Source organism: Falco peregrinus, chromosome 1, assembly GCF_023634155.1.
Source record: "Falco peregrinus isolate bFalPer1 chromosome 1, bFalPer1.pri, whole genome shotgun sequence".
Classification (NCBI taxonomy): Eukaryota; Metazoa; Chordata; class Aves; order Falconiformes; family Falconidae; genus Falco; species Falco peregrinus.
This window is the reverse complement of record NC_073721.1, coordinates 88,554,302-88,576,326: the sequence shown is the minus strand read 5'-3', so window position 1 is coordinate 88,576,326 and position 22,025 is coordinate 88,554,302. Positions and strand designations below refer to the sequence as shown.

Sequence of the window (22,025 nt, the reverse complement as noted above, 5' to 3'; positions counted from 1 at the left end):
GGATTTGACTCAGTAATAATGGGCTAATTGCCAGTGTGTGGAAACCAGGGAACTACATGAGCAAAGACCAAGATTATAGTATTAATCTGAGAAAGTTTTATCTGTGAAATACTTGATAGTGTGGCTTGCTCTGTATTTGAGGCTTATTCATTACCCGCTATAGAACAAAAGAACCAGAGAGAGCTGAAAGACTTGGTTGTCCTATTCAGAACTGCTTTCAGCAGTCGGATTTGAGAACTGACAGAAAACTCTTGTAACTAGTAGCAGCTTGGTGCTAAAGGAAGATATGGCAAGAAATTGTACTGTGGGTTGAATGGTCTGTAAAACACCCCCACCCCCCCCCCGGCAAGAAAAGCTAGTTGTGATACTACTGATGTTTGTTTTGTGTTTGTTTTGGTTTTGATTGATATCCTCTGATCTACTTCTCAAACTTTTTCATTAGGGAGTTGGTTTTTTTTCCCCCTCTCATTTGTGGAGTAAGTTAAGAAGAGAGATGATGTTGAAAGCAGTTGTGCTGCTGTGCTGTGCTCTGGGCATAAGTACGTTCCCCATGGAAGAACCTGAAGATGGAGGCAAGCACTGGGTAGTGATTGTTGCAGGTTCGAACGGCTGGTACAACTATCGACACCAGGTAAGGATCATTGGTCTCATATGCTGGTGCTGGCCACATGCCAGAAAATGCCTGCTGTGGGACTCATGGGGAGGTGATAGCTGCCTAGATTAGTTCAGACCTTCTGTCATTTGGGCATTTGTTTCTACTTCTAGATTTCCGAGAGTGTGTGAGGATTTCAAAATGAACAGCAACAAATTTGCTCAGGGCCTGGTCTTAATTCTTGTTATTCTCATCCCAAGAATTCCCCTCCACTGTTTGAATTTATTTTTTTTTTTTCTTAAAACTTTGTCTAGTCTTTCATCTTTTGAAAAGCTGTCATAAGCAGGAGGAGCGACATTCTTCCTGTAATCACGCTTCTGCACCCTGGGAGACCTGTATCGATTAGGCTAAATATTCTATTACTAAGCTAGAGGCTCTGACCCCAAGTCGCCGGTGAACAAATGATGTCTAGAATTAAACCTCATTTTGTTGACACATGCATGTTTCTATTTGTTTTCCTCTTTTCCCTATGTTATGAAAAAGCTCCCTTTCTTCTCACCAGTTACAAAATCTGCAGAGGCTGCAAATGCACAGTATGTTTTTCGTGGGGTAGAGGACATCCAGAAGGGGGTTCTTTTTAACTAGAATCAGTTTGCTCACTCTGTTCAACAGCATGACCTTAAAGTTGTGTTGGCACAACAACAATACAGTGCACTGGGGTGCAGGGGTCAAAGTGAATGGCAGAAAAAGAAGAGGAGGGAACAGGAGCTCTGGAGTGTGACACTGCTGTCAAAGCCAGTGTGTTGTGGAGTTGTGGTCTGAGCACAAGTGTCAGGATAGACAGAATTAAATCCAAGTGACTTAACTGATTAAGTTCAAGACTTAACAATCAGCAGTCAGGAGACTATGGCAGGTTTTTTTCCTTTGAGGAATTCTTAGGTGATCCCTTAAACAGATGAATCTACATTTAATCAAAGTCTTTGCTCTAAACTTGCAACTACTTGCTTTCTGGGAGAACAGAGTCCATTTAATGCTGATTTATGTGTACATTTGTAAATTTCTAAATGTTAGAAAGTAGTTTACTAGACTATTGTTTACGGTGAACTTGAACACAGATTGAAACACTAGTGTACAAAACAAGCATTTTAAAAGTTAAACTGTATTAAATGTACAGGATACATCTGATCTGCTGTACACAAACTTTTAAAATATGTTGTTTTTAATGTAACTGCCTGTAAAATCTAGAGAAGGTGAAGCCTGTCTGTGTTGATTGAGGAAGAAACGAGCCTTCCATGTGTTGGGCATTCTGGGGTTTATGGTTATGTTTCTGCTCCTGCTCAGCTCACCATCAGTTTGGAAATTTCAGTGCAGTGATGAGCTTAAAACAAAATGAACCAGACTGACAGCCTTGTGGCATCTGAAGAAGAACCTGTTACTAGCAAATGATAGCTCAACACTTTGTCAAACTGGTTTTAGGGATTTTGCCAGCTCCTTGCACTGTAGCTATCACCTGATAACCATAGCTGGAATATTACAGCATTAATATAAACTATTCCTATTTCAAATTAAATCTCAGAAAGGAAATTTTTAAAGTTGAAATTGGAAAACAATTATAGAAATACTAGTGTTGTGCTTGATCACTGCTTGCCCTGGGATGTCTAAATATAATTACCGAGTTGTCCTCTGGTTGTTGCTGTTGCTGTATAACCAGTCTTTCTGCCTCCCTTCTGCCCTAGGAGGTTTTAATACCACAGCATTTATTGTTTAAATAAAACTACATTTTTGAAGCTGTGGCTCATGAGGATTCTCTTCCTACAGTTGCCCAAGCATAGAGTTTTTAGCCTTTCTGTCAATGAGCCTTCAGTGGCAAGTCTTATCTGCCAGGTATAATGGATTATGAAAAACACAAGATGCACACTTACATATTGGTGTCAAACAATAAGTCCTTTGAACATGGCAGTTTCACAGAAGCAAACTAACTTTTGAGTATGGTCATGTTTTGCAGATAGTTATTAATAATTGCTTTGCAAGGTTAGAAAAGTGAGAACGAGATTTCTTTAAACACCTTTATCTTGAAGATATTATCAAATAACTATGTAAAATATCTGCACTGTTAGACTGTTTGAATTTCAGTCCTAGAAATTTCTGTATTTGAGCTTCTACTGCTTGCTTCAGGTACAGTATTAACATTTGGAAAAAAAGAAAATTAGTACACTACTAATAGTCCTATCAAAGTTATGAAATTGGCATCATAAAATAAGAGAGTCTGTGTGAAGGATCCTTCACAATGGGGCTGAGCTGCTACTTACCTGTCCTGGGCTAAATACTGTGCCTATAATTTGTAACAAAAAGGATCAATTCCCACGAGATGCAGCAGATTGGCAGCCCGTGCTGTCTTGCTTAGCGGCCTTTTGTGGCCAGCCTCAGGGGCCTGGCTGGAGTGAGCATCCATGGTGGGAGGGCATACTGTGAGACAGACCTGGCAGTTAGTCATAGAAAATCTGCCCTGTGCACGTCACAAAAAGTAATCCAGGGAAAGGTGCCTTGGGTATAAGAAAATTGGGAAAACTTGTTGCCAGCAATACCAGCTGAACCATAGACTTCTAGGAGGGTTGTACAGAGGAGGAAAGGTACTATGGAAATCTCAGGAATTACAACAGAGTTTTGGAAACCTTGTGCAGACTGATCACTGTGTCTTTGCATGTGTTAGTGCTCCCTACCCTTCAGCAGCAGAAGCAAAAGCACTCTTGAGTGTTTAAATTATTTGCTCAAGTTACTTGAAGTGGAACCAGGAATAGGACTTGGGCTTCTAATTCTGTGCTTCATCCATCATGGAAGTCATTCCATAGTGAACACATGCAGAAACGCATGTTGTTTTTCAGTAGAATAATATCTCTACTATCAGAAAGTGAAGCAGCACTCCAGGATCGCGGATTTGTGCAATTCTTTGCTTTCCAAGGGAGAAACTGCAGAAGAAAGTATGTTATACTCTAATTCACTTTCCTCCTGCCATCACCTTTCTTCAGAACTTCTTTGATCTAGCCTGTGTGCAAGTGAATTTGTAGATATGAATGTTCCTGTAAGTAGTTACTCAGTGTGACTATTTATTTACCACCGGGCTGGTTACTATTCTGTACGTGCAACTAAGCACTCAGAATATCCCTTTGTAATCTGAGACCTCAGCAGACACATTTCTGGGTTTCAGTTGCTCAGTTCAGCTGCTCAGGGTACAGTTAATACATGATGTTGGCATGTTTGTGTTACGTTTATATTTTGTGAGATCCGTTTGTTTTGCATGCTGTTTGCACACAATGCAGGCAAAACATACTTTGTTGCCTTTTGCAATAGTTACTTGGTGGCAATATGTGTTCATCTGACTAAAGAACCATAAAAAGAGGAGAAATTTACACCTTCAAAAATGTCTCCAACTTCATACATAGAAAGTTGCAGGGAATATAGTCCATCTCTGTATGCTGTACAGACCCCACAAACGGCAAGTTTGTAAAGACTGTGAGACCCTGGAAACATGGAGTTTGCACGTGTAACCTCAAGGAATCTGAAACTCCTTCTGAGACTTGTAAGTTAGCTGTCAGTGGTCAGGTTCCACTCTCAGTGGTGCAAACCTCAAGTCTAGACAGGAAAAATACACCGTTTGCACTTAACTATGAGCAAGATTCACACCTTGCAGGCACTTGTTTCCTCTGATCATTGAATTGAGACTGTTTCCTAATTAGCATGATCTAAACTTGTCTTACACAGTTATCTCATCAAGTTCCTAAAATTGATTTAAAGTGTTTTGAAGAGTATACAGCCCAATGTCACAGGCTTACTGCCACTGCAAAACTAGCTTATATATTGTTTTATGCTTGTGGCTTCTTGGTTCTTTGGTGTCATGGGTGTCACCCATATCTTAGTGGTTTTGACTAGAGTTGCTTGGGCTGTGGAAGGACTATCAACATGCTCTTCTTTGTTCCTCAGCAGTTATTCTGACTTCTCTATAGGAACTTCTTTATTACCAAACTGGCTACTATTCCCTAAATGCATCTGAGCACCCGTTATATACCGGGAAGAGAACTCCTCCCATTCCCTGGGAAAGTGGCTGAGCTCTCTACCACGCAAAGAGCTAGATGGTATAGCTCTGGGAATCTTAGTGACATAAATGATCAAATATAGCACTAAATGATGGATTTGGAGAATGCTAATTTTCCTTAAGAGAAGTAGAATTTTGTTTATACTTCTGCCTCTCCTGGGACATGATTGCACTAGATAACTCAAACCTAAAGTCGACTTCGCAAATGGATCACAGGGATGCAGATGGATGCTTTCTGGGTACTCCAAAAAACATAGTCAGTGGAAAGCCTGATGTGAAACAGTCTTGCTAAAGGTGGAGTACATACTTGAGGAGAAAAATAGCTGGAAAAAACAAAATGCTGAAAATAAAAACATTTGAATTTGCATGCCTGGGTGTGTTTTCAGTTGTTGTTTTTAGTCATATTCTTACGGAGCTTTATGGGTCAGGGACTATGTTCAGGGTTTTGCACACTACCAACCAGAGCAGTATCTTATTCTGGGACTGTCTTAAGTTCTCTACAGTCTTGGAGATAACAGACATAAAGGATGGCTTGGCTGCTTGGCTTCAATTAACATTTCCTCACTGTGCTTACAAAATAGGAAAGGTTTTCCCATAGCTTCAGTTACAAAGTTCTTAATACAGTTAATAGTTTTTGGCTGATTCACTGATGTATGTTTAAGCAAGGGAATGAAACATTGCTGGCGTTTGAGGCGTATTCTTCTACCATGCTTATACATTAGAGTTCATTCTTTCTTAAGTCTGTGGCATTTCAGTGTATCTGTAGCAGGAACAGTGCCACTTTGCAATGAAGCTGACCGTTCATTGCACATGCTTTTTAGCTATGAACCTAGTGGTCATAAGACCAGAACTAACCAATTTCACAGAAGTCTAAGCTTTTCCCTTTAGGAACTATTTATGCATGCATGTGTCATAAAACAACTTGATTTTTCCAAAAATCCACTCCCCCCAGCAGTCTGCTTGAAAGCTGTGTCACTCAAATGTGTAAACAGCTGTATGGCAGAGGAGAATTGGGATGTTTTTTTTCTTTTAGAGTTTTCGCCAAATGAATGTTTTGGAAAACAAAATGCCTGTCCCAAGAAAACAGGAGAATACTCCCTCTGATCCCGTGCTTTCAAAATCTAGGAGTTAATTATTTAAGCAGATTTAAGCATAGATCTTGGATAAAAATTTGCTGATGTAGCAACAGGTTTAAACTAACCAGGGGACGAAAGGTCTGAACCATGCCATTAATAGTGTCCATTTTGGAGCTGGCCTGCGAGGTCTGTTGTGCAGTAGCAGCTGTACAGTTACACCTTCTGCTCTTCTATTCTTCTGTGCAGGGCAGCCACTGTCCACCCCAAATCATGGCCACAAAAGGGTGATTTACATCTAGTGATATGAATCTTTATCCAGTAAATATTCATAGCATTCATTTTGCATACTAATACCAACAAGAGATCTGGAACAATATTAGCTGTCTCTTTAGGGTGATTTACAGATACAGGTAAGCGAGAAATATTTCTGGAAGAAACAAGGCTCAAATAGCAAAAATTTGAGAGGCAGTTACACATCAACAGGAAATAACTCTCGATTCACTACGCCTCCCTACTCTAGCAGCAGACTGTTTCCATTCTGGTTTTATAGAGGTTTGGTCTTTTACGTGTACAGAGGGAACAGGAGGAACATACAACCAATATCAAGGGTGGCTAGTCAGGTCAGCTAGTTCTGTGCAAAAAAAACCCCTACCTAACTGTTTGCTCAGAATTGTCCCGCTTCAGTCAAAGGAGTGCTAGCAGCAAAGCATGCTTTTGCTGCTCTAGCCTGTGTCAATGATACTATTATGCTACCAGCAGATGTAGTTCCCTTAGAAAAAGCCTCAGAAGGCTGGGACAGTCCCCAAACAGGTAAAGTTAATGTTGAGGGATTGATTACATTGATCTATTTCCTTCTACGCTGGGGAGTTTAACCCATTTAAATTTACCACCAGTAGCTACTGTTTACTAAGACAGGACATAGCGAGCAAACAGGCAATGAATCAGAAGAGAAGAGAGAAAAAAAGCTGATAATACGCAGTTACAAAGCTCAGCTAATTTTGGATATTTTGATATTAATTAAAAACACCTCTGAAGTCCCTACTGGCCAGCGACTGACTGTGGGAGCACAGACTATTGCTGGTTGAATATGTTGATATTATATCATGATAGTATGCCTAAGCATTTCTGCGTGTTGCCAGCCTAGAACTGTTTCTGTCAGCATAACAGATCTGTATTATGTCTTGAGAGTGTCAGGGGATTGATGATCTGCTCATCGATGTAGAGAAGCCCTTAGTGCTTTCTACTTCTGCTTGGGTTGCTTCTGAAGATCAAATACATGTTTAGTCAAACTGCACTCTACTGTTTCATATGATGTATGATGCCTTTATAACTCTGTTTAACCTCGACCTTTTGACTTGTTGAGGCAGCAGCTGGTATAATGACATACAAGGAAATGGAGAACTATAAACAGTGGAGGTTGTCTAGGACAGGTGGAAGAGAACGTAGGCTGACCTGCATAGTAGCAAATGGAACTGCTTTAGTAAGGACAATTCAACATTCAGGGTTAGTCACGTGAAGAGATTTTGCTGTGGGAGAGTTCATTAGCATGGAATGTGCCTCACCCTTCCCAGAACCTTGCACACCTACCTTCTCTTTTCAGCTTCAGCTACACTTAACAATACCAAGGATTATAAAGTGACATGATTTTACAGCGTCCTTGCAGTTAAACTAGTCAAAACCACTAATGCTCCTAAATCATCTGAACTTACAGATGTCTACTTAAACCACTTTGGTTTGGTTTACAAACTAGCAAATTAGATTAGTTAAACAAAAGTAAGCTGTAAAGCTTTGCTTCTTGCCTGCGTTTGGAATGTGCATTTGTTAGATGAAATTTCTTCCATTAAATCTGCACCGCTTTTTGTAGCATGTGGCATGTCATAGATCTAGAGCTTAGGAATGATTGTTAATGTCCTGTTAGGTCATTTGCAGACTGCCAGTTGAAAAGAAGAGATCTGTTTGGGCTGGGCTTTCTAAGAATTTAGCATTCTGTCACAGGTTTGCATTACTGTAATAACACTTTGATGAGTGTTGTTATTTCTGTGTCATAGGAAGATGGTTCTGTAAAGAAAATCTGCTTATTTGTATCCTATACAAGTCAGGAAAAGATCCTGAACAAAAATTCTGCATTTTTCTTTTCTACTGAAATCTGTTTTCTTGCCCTAAAGTTACTTCAGTTTACAAGAAATACATAATCAAAAAGAAAATTTTCCTTAGGAAAAATTCTCATCTAGTAAAACAAAATCTAATAAATTTTTTGCAGAGGTGAGATTGGTAAACCATACTTCTTTAAGCCAAGGACAGTCTTTGATGCTTAGTCATGCAGGCATGGTGCAGAACTAATTGAAATTGGTGGAAATTAACTCTCTTCTTCTGTTTGGCACAGCTTGGTTTTGTCTGTCAGTGCACAAGGGTTTTCTTTTAGATTTTCTCACAGACCACAGAACATTGCTGAAAATGTGTTGTTAAATTTTGTTAGCTGTACCAAGTCTGAAGTAACTTCTGGTTTCTGTTTAAATAAGAAAACAAAATAGGTAAATGGGAGAGAGATTTTAATCAAAGTCGCTGTTATTAATGCAGCTACTAGTGAGAGAAAGACATTGAGTTTTGGTTTAACCTATGCATTTCAGCCCTCTAGCAACCCTCAACCTCATATTTGAATGCAGTTTCTTTTGGACAATAGCCAGCTCTTAGGCCTGCAAAGCTATTTTTCTTCTGGTCTCAAATGTAAAATCTCTGTTAAAGCTAGTAATGATAATCTGCTTAATTTCAGGCAGATGTGTGCCATGCATACCAGATTGTACACCGAAATGGAATTCCAGATGAACAGATCATTGTCATGATGTATGATGACATTGCTGATAATGATGAGTAAGTGATGAATGTGCACTAGTTACAAACTGTATGGTTACTACAAACACACCATAGTCACCGATGTGTTTTGAGTTTTTAGTAGTTTTGTAAGAAAAGCCTTTAAAACTACCTGTGATACACATAGAGACATTTTATCTATCAGCACGGTAATTCTTTGAAATATGCTCATGAGCATTCTAATCTTACTCCACTCAGCATCAGTTGTGGCACTGAGGACTGCAGAGCTTCATTGTTATGAGAGTAAGTGATCTGAACTCTCAGGTAACAGTTCACGGCAGATAAATAGCCTAAAGCCACAAACATAGGGAAGCTCCATGTATTACTTGCAGGGCTTTTTGAAAGGATTTTATCAGATTCATTCCCAGCATGTACATTCAACAAAGAAGCATATATGTCCCATCCTTGGTGACTGTCTAGAGTGTATAATTGCTTTCTATATGAAACAGTTCCATTTAAAGCCTCTAATACTGAGACAACTTCAACAGAAATCAGTGGACTTCACATGCACATCAGCACTGGGAGCAAAGAGTAAACAGCGATGATAGTATAAGAGACCACCTGCCTACATATTCAGATACATGGACATGATCTGAGGCAGGATAGCTGAAGGTACCATGAGGGTAAGGACACTTGAGGCAAGCGTAGTGACTGACTGAAGTAAAAAGGCCTTTATATTCTGAGATCACTTAATGACACATGGTTCAAGTGCCCATACTCTCTATCAGGCAAGCTGGCCAGTCAGGACGGTTCTGTGGTCACTGTATGACACATGGCTAACTATTCAGATTTATGTTCCATTTACCTTTCAGAAATCCAACAAAAGGCATTGTCATCAATAGACCTAATGGCACAGATGTGTATGCTGGAGTACCCAAGGACTATACAAAGGAGGTAGGAATGAAACACCATTCCCCAGGGAGGGTTTTACTCTTACACTCCAAAATGCACATAGTATAAAGCCTCCAGCTTATTCGCCTGTGTGGTTTGGTACACATAAGATGAACATAAGCAGTACATGCTTTGAGGTGAAGCAGTGGTCATAAAAGTAAACCTTTACACTGTTTCTGTGGTGGCACAGGAAATAAAAGGAGGAAAAGTCTTACGTTCGTAAATGTTGTAACTCAATCTGAAGAACAGCTGTGTAAGACTAATTGGTTCATTAAATCGGAACAGTAATCCAATCGCTTGACAATTTCATGATTCAGTATCTGAGTCAGTCATCAGTGGCTAATACGTTATGTAATGACGGATTGAAAAGGATGGCCAGCAAAACTTGCCATCCATGTATTGATTCTGCCTTTCAGAAGCCATCTTCTAAATGAAAATTTTATTGTTGTTTTTATGATCAGATTTAACTTGTAATCCTCTTAAAACTTTAGGATGTTACTCCAAAGAATTTCCTTGCTGTTCTCAGAGGAGATGTGGAAGCGGTGAAGGGCATAGGATCAGGAAAAGTATTGAAAAGGTAAGATAAGTTTAATTTAGAAAATAATTGCACGTGTAGCTGTATATTGGCAGTGATTCCAACAGAAGAAGAGGGTAAGTTAGAGCAACTTGAGAATCCAGCAAGATTATCGATAGCAATTCCAGGTCATTCACATTAGAAATGCAATGATTCTGGTTTCTTCAGCTGTCCAGCACCAAGAAGCAACTGCTGATATTCAACTGGTATGGAGTCCAGTATAGATTAAGGTATAAAAACTAGATGATAGTATCAACTCTATTAAGGTATTTGTTATTTAGACTATTTTCTTTTGCAAGAGTGGCTATTCAAAGAGTTTTATTAAGGTTTGGAGACCTCTAGAAAGGATTTGCTAAGGCTTGACTTAATGTACACACATAGTTGTATTAGTCACCTGAAGTGGTGAGACTTGGCAGTCGGGGCAGAGGGACAGAGATAGCTTAAACAGCTCATCAGCTGCATAAATTGCATGTCTAATCCCAGCCTTGGTCTTTGTGGCAGGTATAAGGTTATCCAGGCTTTGTATGTAATGAAATGGAATTATGGTTTATATTTAATGCAATAAAAATATTTGCGATTGAAAAAGTGATACAAGCAATTAACCTTGTAACTGATGTATTAGTTTACAAATACCTTAAGCATAAGTTGCATAAATGATTTTAAGTTTCACAGTATTCTAATGTATGAACAATAATAAATTGTAGACTGGCTAACTAGAATGTAAAATCTTGTCATTAATGGGTGTAGTTTATATAGGCTTGTATAATTCAGATGCTTCAAGAATAAAAGCAATATATTTGAGGGCCCAAATAGAGCACATTGTGGAATGATACCTGGTGTCAGTTATTCATCTTGCTTCTACAGAGTTTGAGGTAGGAAAGTATGATGCCTATTTACTAAGGTGTGTTACGTTTTTGACTCAGTACTGCTGGTAAAGTGTTATATCATGTTATATTTTTCTGTGTACAGTATTTCCTTTAAAAGCTGTAAGAATTTAAATTTAACCATTTGGAAGGACTAACCTAGTTAAAAAACAATTGTGGCTATCTTAATCTGACAGTTTAATTTTGGAGGCAAAGCAATTAAACAGAACAGAAGAAGCCTGCCTTGGCATTCGGGAGAATAAAAAAAAGGAGCAGGACCGTAGTCAAATAAGTTATTGCTCTCAATTGTTTAAACTTCATCCTGAAAAGCGGAGAGAGAAAATTATATATGTAAGGCATATAGGCAAAAAGGTAATAAATTGCTGCACATTTATTAGATTGTTCTAGTAGCTGGAATGGGTCAAGAGGCAACTATAAAGTGTTTGTTAAAAAGAGGTACTTCAGAACACGTTACCTGTGAAAGCTCAGTGCTACAAGTCAAATAAGGGAGTGGCTATGCAGAGGGCCAAAGACTCTTGAGCTACTTGGGAAGACAACTTGAACCCACATAGAAAAGTCCGGTTATTTGCATTTCACCTTGGTTGAATTTTTTACACTTAATCAAGAGTGGGAGCCATAAAAATAACACCCAGCCCTTCTTTGTTAGGCTCTGTTTTGTGAATTTCCAAGTGGCTTGACTTCTGCAATTGAGTGGGACAAGAACTCCATTATCTGCCCAGGAAGCTTCTAGGTTTTCTTCCAGGTTGTTCCCTAACCAGCAGGGTATTGGCCAGGCAAAAAGCTGGACAGTCTCCCCTGATCTGCTGCAGTTATACCTCTTGCAGTCAGGAAAGAGCAAAAGCAAGTATGTGTTTCTGGACCACCAATAACAGAGGAAGAGAGGAGGACTTTGGGACTCCTTCCAGTCTGTTGACATATTTTATATTTAATGGTCCCTGAGTATAGTTTAAAAGCAAAATCCCTTTGCAGATCTGGCTGTTAGGGCAAGACCTTCATATCACCCAAACATGATCTGTTTCATTTAGAGTGCAATAAAAATCTACAGCAAAGAGTGCACTAGACAGTTAGGGAATCAAAGCCTCCTGTGAGCATGCAGTGCTCAACTGACTGCACAGCCACATAGTGCAAATGCCGATTTGGCCTAATGGGTGAGTTTGTGTACACATCGGTTCTTCACGGGGGTGTGGGCTGACACTGATTTGGCTAAGTATGGCCATACAGATCACAACAAGGTAGTATGTAAACATACCTAAGGATCTTACCATAGAATTCTGTTTTTGTGGTTTATCCCTGTGTTATTGGTGTCTCAGTATAACTTAGTTATAAAAGCATTCCTTTTTAACCAGACTGCTGCAGATGCCTGCAGTATAACAGACAGACATTAAAAAACAATTGCTCCCCCACCTTACTCAACATACCAGCCCCTGCCTCACCAGCAATCAGTTTACAGTTCGAAACATGAAGTGTAATTGCCAAATTCCCCATACCTGAGGGACTAGCCTGTATCCCTGTTATCATTCCTTTTGCAGACACTTACCTCCTCTCATAAGCACTCAAAGCAGTATGCTTTGGGAGAAAAAAATATTACCAAGAGGAGGAGATTGCTTCAGTGGTATTATTTTCAAAGATTGACATGTCTTGGCATTGAGAAGCAGATGATTATTGTTGTAACGAATATGAGGCTGGAGTGGTTAGAAAGAATTTGTTTACAATTTTTTCATTACAGTGGTCCCAAGGATCATGTGTTTGTTTATTTCACTGATCATGGAGCTCCAGGACTTCTGGCTTTTCCTGATGATGATGTAAGCATTTGGGGGGATTACTTTGTCATTAAAAACATTCTTTTAGTGACATACTAAAATGAGTAAGTAATAAATGTAAAACATGAAGATATTTGATGCGCTGCCATATTGAAGGGGGAGACAGAAAAAGAGCAATATTCTCATCACTGCAGTCTGTTTTTTTTCCAGTTTGAATCTGATGCATTCAGTCAAAATTAGGTTGTGTCACTTACTATTTCATTGGACTTTGGTGGTCCAAGCACACTGTTTCACACACATATGACTTGACTTTCTGGTGCACAGTACTTCTCGCCTGGGACCATTACTCATCTTTTCCAGAGTGGTAAATAGAACGTTGTATTTCAGAAGGGCAAAGCACTGGATATATTTAGTGCGAAACAGTATACATATTCACAACAGTTAGCATTTATTCCTGTTATGTGCGTTGTGTGTCTGTTGGCCGTAAGTGGTTTTAATACAAGCCTTCTTATTTTACAGCTTCACGTGAAGGACTTGAATAAGACTATTTGGTACATGTATCATCACAAAAAATACCGGAAGGTAAACAAGCGTATCAGAAGTTGTGAGATTAAAAGAGCAGCTGGTGTGGAAGAGAGGGATCTATCTTCGTTTTTGAGAGTTGTTTAAAGCAGGAGGAAGCTGTTGCCATGCAACAAAATTTGGATTATTACTTTGCACTTAAAAGGATTGATCCTTTCCAAATTTTCTCTTTCCATTGTTAGTTTACTGTATATGTGCAGTTGATGTTGAGATGTAGTGTACTGCCTTTTGATAATGGTATATATTCTGACCAACAGTGGAGAAAACATCCATAATGATTTCAGTCTCATAATATGTACCTGACTGTCTCTTCCTGTGCTTTGTTCACTTCAGGCTGCACTGTTACTACAGGAAGTCTGTATATACCTCATGTTTCACTTACAGTTACTAACATAGTTTAAGAGACTGTACCTTGTACAGAAAATTCTGTGCGTTTATTTTGTCACATGTAGTTTTAAGCAGAAAACCTCATATTTAGAACATTTCAGTAGCTTGTCTTTTTTAGGCAACTTTCTGTGGTAACCAGTCTACTATGGCTGGCTGTATTTAGGAACACATAAATGGCCATTGGTTCCAGAAATACTACATTCAATAGTGGCACATTGCTGTGCCTAAAGTGACTGTATATTTGATTTATGCTTTGTACATTAGTCAGCAGGTCCCTGTGGATTCTACAGAGATTAATGGCACCTTTTCGTAGTGATTGTTTCCTGCTTCCACATACTTTAGTTCCAAAAATGAAAAATTGGTCTGTTTGCTTTTGTGTTTTATTTTGTAGCATTATGGATAGCTTTTGTTTCAGGGATAGCAGTACATGCCAACTAGCTACAGCTGAAAAGCACTGAAGGACTTTCCTCCATTTCTTCATGGAATTTCTTAAGGTCTATGGTTTATTTTATAGATGGTGTTTTACATTGAAGCCTGCGAGTCTGGATCTATGATGAATCATTTGGCTGATAATATCAATGGTGAGCAATCAGTTAACTTACTGGACTGGACTTAAATGTCACAGCTTGTCACAGAGCTAGACAGATTGTGCATCAAGGATAGGCTCAAGGCTCTTCTGTGTAGTTTTAGCAGGGGAAGCAGAAAAATTAGAGAAAGTTAATATTTTCCATTTGTGGGAAGGTCCTTTTAAAGAATTAAGGGACTCTTATAAAGACTTAACAGGGCTTTCAGTTTCTTGCAAGTGAGAAGTTGAAAATGTATTTCTCCACAGGAACTATGTGGTTGTCCTTAATTTGTAGCAGTTAAGTTATACTGGTATTTCTCAGCTTCACCGCTGCCAACAGCAGGTGTGAAGTTTCTGCTGTCGCTTTCATTGAATAGCAAAGGCGCTTGTGGGACACCATTGCCAGAACGTTTTGCTACACCCATTTGCACAATAACCCACAAAGTGGAACTCGTATTTTTCAGGGTTTCTAGGCTCTCTGCTGCAGAGCTGAGAGCTCAGCCTTGATTAGAACAAGAAATCACTGTCTTTTCAAACTGCTGTTCTATGGCAGGGAGGCTGAGCACTCTGGCTTTCTTGTAGTTTTGAAGCTGTGATTCCAGGGAAGATCAACCATGTGCCTCTCCATGGCTTCCCGGGTCTTTGGCCATGGAGTATGCTCTCTGGCACCCACCCAGACTTCTTACAGCTCTGTCAAAGATTTACAGAAAGTTAATACAGTATGTTTCATACTGAGGATTGTTCAAAATAAATGCTCAGTGAATCAGCACTTTTCAGACTTTGTTCTAGTCAAAATTTCTAGTCTGGGGACTCTCTATTTTTGCCACCAGCTCTGTCACAGTCTTACAAAAGCAGAAAATTGGCAATTTATGTATTACAGTACAAAGCTATCTTTGGCAGCCTTCAGTGGTGAACTACAAAGCTTAACCGGTTACTGAGTAAGCATTTTAAAGGGTGCTAAGAGGAGCACTTTACTACACAGAGATTTAAGACTTTTTTTTTTGCTTTTGAACTTCAGTTCCGTTCTGAGTAAAAACAGCACTATAGCTCTATAAAAGCATTCATAACACTTTCTTGTTTTGAAACGCAGACTTTCCTTCAGTTGCACAACTATCCTATGAGTTGACTTTGGCAAAAAGCCAGAATAGGTTTTGCCTTAATACCTGTAAAAATGTGTTTACAGTATTTCTGTTGTGTTAGAGATGACTTAATGGGAATACTGTGCTTGGGACAGATGTTGTAGAGGTCTGTTTTACTTTTCTTTCAGTGCAGAGTGTTAATCCAAGAAAGGATATTACTTAAAGGTGGTGTTTTCTGGAAGAAAAGATGATTTAGGGGATTTACTCCAAGTTTGGGAAAAAGTCCTCATTATTGTAATAAAGAAAGTGAATGTATAGATGGTTGTCAGTGCACAGTGTTCTTAGGCAGTTCTTTGAATGGTAGATTTTTCCCTCAGAAGTGCATATTCTTCTTTAAACACCGCAGACTGCACATTTGGCAGCAAGGAAGGAACTCTTACAACAGCACTGAGGCTGACTGAACAGAATGATTAACAGGCTTCTTTCCTTGCTGCTATTTAGAAGTAAATGATCAAAAGCCAAAACACTGAGACAAATATATCACGTGCAGCTAAGTACTAAATCATGTGGGGGAAGTTAAAAAAAAAGGGAAAAACCCCCACTTTCTGCTTGTATTACAGTTTATGCAACAACAGCTGCCAATCCTAGAGAGTCATCTTATGCCTGTTACTATGATGACGAAAGGCAGACTTATCTTGGGGACTGGTACAGTGTGAATTGGATGGAAGATTCAGATATGGTAAGTTACTTCGATGATGCTTCTGTATTTCCATGCATGAAAAAAAAAGCACTAAGCTTTTTAAAAATAGCTCCTTTATATGATTTGTGAAAATACTTGGTTTTAGGTGAGACTGAAATCAACAAATTGAGTTGGTAAATTTATCTAATACTCAGAACCATATATAATCTGTCCTTTTTTGGGCCACTAAAATGATTTCTGAAACTAACTTTCAGAAACATTGTCATCTTTTTTTATATATAAGATTACAAACTGTCTAACTTCTGGTTTCAAATTCATATAATCTTAATCTGCTAATCTGAGACGACATCTCCAAATTTGTTAAACAAAGTGGGCAGTTCAGTAAGTTGTACCTCTGCTTCAGGGATCCTTAAATACTGAATTGTGGTTAACCGATTTGTTAGCATAATGGAAAACAGTATTAATTAAACAAACAGGGGATTTGTATGCTAGCCCACTTGTTTCTTGCCCATTCGCTAGGAGATTAGGAAATCACTAAAAGCAATTTGAGAATATGCTGTCAAATCTTCTTTTCAGTTTTTACTTTTACGTCTTTCAAAGGTTGTATAGCTCTTTGCCCTATACTTCCTTCTACGTACTGGTAGCTAAGACCCTTTCCAGGTTTCTTTGCATTTTTAGAATAGCTGAATTTAAATATCTCTGACCACATGAAAGTTTCTTCATGCAGGAAGATCTAAGAAAAGAAACACTCCACAAGCAATTTCAGCTGGTGAAGAAACGCACCAACACCAGCCATGTGATGCAGTATGGAAACAGAGTATGTATTTGACAAGGCTTCCTGGTCAGATGTATCTTAAAACCTTTTGTGCCCTGTACTTTTATCCCTAAAACAAACAACCTCCCCCCCAAAAAAAAACCAACCAACAACAACTGTGAACTGGCAGGGTTGATTTAGAAAATGAACCTGTTAATCTCAGAAGGCCACTTTGCATTTAAGAGGTGATAGTCCTGATGCTAAAGGAAATGGAGCCTTCTATTATACTTTAATGCAAGGAGTCAAGATATGAGTTGTCCTTCAAGCTCTGTCAGTGATTTACACTTCAATCAAGTGTAAGAAGGGTATTTGCCACTTCCAGGCATATTATGAATATTAATGAAATGTTAATAAATTCATTGATCTCTCAAATGGAAAGAGCTAAGAGGTGATATATCTCATTTATAATAGTCCCATTATTCAACAGATTAAGTATTTTTTAAAAAAAGAAGTCATGTTACTTAACCTGACTGTCTTTTTTCCCACAGTGAGTTTTGGAAATAAAAGTTCCCAAATTTTTGGCAGCCTTGACCTTGTATTAAAAAACCCAATGAACACCGCCCCCCCCCCCCCCCCCCATGATCTTTATTTTCTTTAATAAAGCAAGTTGAGAGAGTTAAGTTGGTATGGCAAAGCAAAGACAGACTACCTACTGGAGGTGATTGACAGTTTCCATTTGCTTACTTTCTAACCTTCAGAGCATCTCCTCCATGAAAGTGATGCAGTTTCAGGGCATGGGCAAGAAAGCTACCCCCATTCCGCTGCCACCTGTAGAACACTATGATCTGACTCCTAGTCCTGATGTGCCTTATGCAATCATGAAACGAAAGCTGATGGCTACCAATGACATCTATGAGGCTAAGAAGATTGCTGCAGAGATGAAAACACACCTGGAGGTAAGCAAAACCAAAAAATTAATTATGCATCAGGTCAGATTTGTTTTCATCATAAGCAATGGCAGAAGCAACACCCCTGAAGCCAATGGGATTACTTCCAGTTTTTGCAGATTGCAACAAAATCACTCTTCAGACTGGTAACTTCTAGTTGATTGTTTACTCCTCCTTTACATTTCAGGGATCTGTTCCACAAGGCACAGTCGGTAGTGATTGTCTAGGCAAATGTAAGCAAATGCAGAAGTCAGTCTCACAGCTTTTATTGCCAGGAAATTCCTCATCTGCATCCACAGGGATTCTTGTTGGGTGGACTTATTCTTTAGTAATAGAGAAACTTGTCTCATTACAACCAGAGTCTCCCACATAGAATAGCTCCTGCAGAATGGTAGTCAGTGTTGGTGGTACTGGTGTTTTCTTTCTTCTGGCATAAGACACGGAAAACAGTGAGTGATTCTGGAGGATCTGCCAGGAGTCTGACTGTTTCCCTAGTTTTCATTTGTGTGTTAGACAGGTACAAAAGACTGGGCTAAAAGGAAATGGCAGAATTGTGTTCCTTAAAAAGAGCACAAGTTGAGGGAAGTTTAAAGAGAAATTTTATTGAAAGTCTTTGAATTAGGTTTAGAAAAAGCATGTTTTAAGTTCTTGTTCTTTTATGTGCAGGTGAAAGAATTTATCCAAGAATCCATGCGAAAGATAATCACCTTAGTAACAGGATCAAAAGAACAGACCAACCAGATTCTGTCAGACAGATTGACCATCAGCAATTACGACTGCTACCAGTCAGCAGTGAACCACTTCAAAGCTCATTGCTTCAACTGGCACTTACCCTTGGTAAGTCAAGCATTAGATATAACCTGATAAACCTACCAATAAAACAAGCACGGTAGTCATAAGCATATCTGCAAAATCAGCTTTTAGTAAAAAGCTAGCTTGGGGGCAGTCATACAGCTTAGTTTTGGAGAAAGGGTAAGTAATGTTTTTGGAAGCAGGAAACCACTTCCACTGCACCTGTAGATAAGAAAGATTACTAAATATACTTTCAGTAAAAACAAACCCAAAAATAATCCCTAACTTTTACTAGTTATTGCTGTCCCTTCATTGGCTCCCTCCCCAGAAATCCCAATATTAAATAAGCCATGTTGTATTTCTGCTCAAAGCATCTCTACTGGCAAAACAAACACAGGCACCACTACTGTGGATTCATAATCTACATTCATCTGAATTCATACATTCAGATTTCTGTATTATGATTGTGTGCTGGATAGTTCCTTGCGATAGCCTAGCTGCTGCTTCCATGGTCTGCTTGAATTCCTGAGAGCCTCTTTTTAGTCCAGGGGTTTTATTACTGTCTACCCTTCATGGGATCCTAGCTGAGGACCAAATCCTGTTGAGCTAAGCACTGGTTAGGTAAGAGTAAGAGAGGTCAGTTTCTGTTCTGGAAAACCCAGTCCTGATGTCAGGCAAGATAATCTAAGGTGGCAGTGGTGTGTGCTAAGAGTCAACAACAAATTAATTGATTTTAGCAGAAAGCAATGGGATTACCTGGCAACTGGCCAAGATTTAAGTACCATATATAAATCAAAAGCAGATGTACTCTTTCAGTTGGAGCTTCTAATCATCCAGGCTGTTAGGAAGCCACATTGCTCTGTAAAACTTTAGTTCTTCTTCAGTGGTTTTTGGGTTGGGTTTTTTTTGTTTGTTTGTTTTTTGTCTTGTAGGATTTTTTTGATTGAAATTGGTTAGGTGGATGAGCCTTGCCTAAGCGGCCAATGTACAGCTGAATTTACCTAATGAAATTTAAAGAACAAAATGCACAGAAAAAAGATCCATTTAGCCTAGTACTAGATTGTCAAGCCTGTCAATTAAACACCTTGAATATTAATAGCATCTCTAAATTACTTCCACAATCTAATTTGGATAAACAATACTGGCTGTTCATCACTGAAATTATTAACAATGTTTGTTTATTTCAGTATGAGTATGCACTAAGACAGCTGTATGCCTTGGTCAACGTTTGTGAAGGAGGATACCCCATTGACAGGTAATGAGGTTCCCGGATACACTGTGGTGTTTTATTTGTGGCTAAAAAAAGCAGAAGTGATAGGCAAATGGAGCCTAACGCAAAAAGCTTCTCACTTGTTCTTCTCTGTTGACCATTTTGTCAGTAAAGTTCTCACTCTAAAGTTACGAATGCTTATTTTGGAAAGCGTATCGTTATTAGTTCCCTCCCACTCGTGATGATCTATTTCCCCAGTAACCCTTTAATTTCCTTGTTGAAGGCCGTCAGGGGAAGGTATAGCCAGTCAGAGGATCCCACTGCACCGCATAACAAACCAGCATGACCAGTGCAGGGGTGTTGCCCTGTAACTCCCGTATGATCTTACACTGAAGCAAGGTTGGGAACTGCTGGTGTTTCACCGCTGCCCGTCAGAACACCGCAGCACTGCTGGGTTCTGGTGAGGAAAGAGGGTACGGTGCTAGGGCCCTCATCTGAGTGTGTGGTAGGAAGGCAGGGAAACAATGGTCCAGGCTGACCCTTACAGTGGTGCAGTAGGGGCAAGGGACTCATGGTGTCAAAATTCTCTCTTAGGAGGTTGTGGTAGAGGATGGGACCCTAGCTTGTGAGTCATTGAGGGGAAGAAAAGGGAGAGGAAAGCAGAGGAGTAGGGAATGGGCGAGTGAACTGGTAGTTTAGGCAGCATTCAACCCAGAAGGTGAAGAGCTGCCGCTGCCCCCGCTCCTAGTGGCATCCCGCTGTGCTTAGTGGGAGACAGTTTGAGAGCAGGGTGCTGGAAAAGCTTCTCATCATTATTGTTCTCTGTTGCAGAATATGCCTGGCCATGGATCAAGTGTGCCTTGGGTATTGACGGAAACAACAGTCCCCAATATAACCCTTACTACACGTCATAACTTTTCATAACTATAATAATCCAGATTTTACATGCATGCAACATGAAGAGTCTCAACCACTGTACCTGAACTGTGCTGGGAGCTGAGGCGCCTGACCATGAGCAATAGAGCACTTGCCGGTGCTCTCCCCTGCGTCCCCACCTGCTGACAGCCTGCTGGTGTGACAGGGGCATTTTAGCAGAGCACCTGGAGCTTTCAGGATGGATGATTTGTTTCAAAGTGCAACGCTCTTAAGAATCTCCGGATGAACACTACAAGCCACCTATCTGGATTGCTAAATCTATGCTAAATTTAAACATTGAGCTATTAATTCTGAATTTTTTTTATACTGTTGCCAATTACTAGCTTTTTAAAAATAATGAATTCCATTACAGTGACTGATTTGCAGATTGGTTAAAAAGTGAAGAAACCAAAGCTTGTTCTTTATGCTTTAACTTCTTAACAGTCTGAAGAAATAAGTTGCATTCAAGAACTATGGGATGTGAATAGCACAGTTAAACTGTGAACAGTAAAAGTCTTTGTGGGTAGAAAGAACTGTTCCCCAAAGAAAAAAACCCAAATATCTAGTGCTGTAAATGTAGCACCAGAATGCTATAATTAGATGTATGTACACACAAACCTGTGGGAAGTCAACAGAGTACAGAAATTGCCTGTGAATAAAAATAAAGTTGACAGTTTCATCAGCCTGCAGGGCAATACAGTGTTAGACATCTTGTGTCTTGAAAATGAACGAGAGCTCATTACGATACTGCGTTAAAAGGTTACCTGTCCCCTGTAAGCCTTTTATAAGGTGGGTCATCTCAAAAAAAAAAACCAACCAAAAAACCCCAAACCAACAAAACACAAAACAAACCCCAAAAGCAGCAAGAGCGAACAATATCAAAACCCCCAAAGTCACGTTGGAAGGCACCACTCCTTAGAGGTGACTCAGTTAAATGACAAGCCAGGGGAAAATTAGATGTTACAAGATGATTCAAAATAGTTTTAGGCTGTCCATACCTTTTTACATGTGTAGACAGGATACAGAAAGAATTCAGGATTCTTTCCAAAGTATGTTTAATTACGCAAAATTACCTCCTCTCCTTGGGGGAAAAAACCCCAAGCTTTGGCAAAATCTAAAGCACTATCTCCAAGATGGAGAAGAGCCTTGAGTAGCTCCACTCAAAGGAGAGGGGGTGTGACTGAAACTGCTTTTATATAGAAAAAAGCCAGATAAAGCCAGGAGCGTTAGCACTTTCAGCTGTTGGCGGAGTGAGGGAGTGAGAGAAATCCCAGAGCACAGCTAGTGTCAGTATGGATGGGGAAAGGTAAAGGTATGTGGAACTAGGCTTTACTGAATTCAGAAGTTAAAGTTTGCACC

At 39.5% G+C, this 22,025-nt stretch overlaps 1 protein-coding gene across 1 annotated transcript; it reads left to right on the top strand.

Annotated features, from left to right (window-relative positions):
* The first annotated feature begins 442 nt into the window (after positions 1–442).
* On the top strand, positions 443–21,361 carry LGMN (legumain). The gene is made up of 13 exons (XM_005241923.4): positions 443–631; positions 8,529–8,626; positions 9,439–9,520; positions 10,009–10,094; positions 12,702–12,777; positions 13,255–13,317; positions 14,219–14,285; positions 15,969–16,087; positions 16,776–16,865; positions 17,561–17,758; positions 18,416–18,586; positions 19,729–19,796; positions 20,583–21,361. The coding sequence occupies exons 1-13, from the start codon at positions 494–496 to the stop codon at positions 20,620–20,622; spliced, it is 1,296 nt and encodes a 431-aa protein (XP_005241980.3). The 5' UTR covers positions 443–493; the 3' UTR covers positions 20,623–21,361.
* Positions 21,362–22,025: the final 664 nt, after the last annotated feature.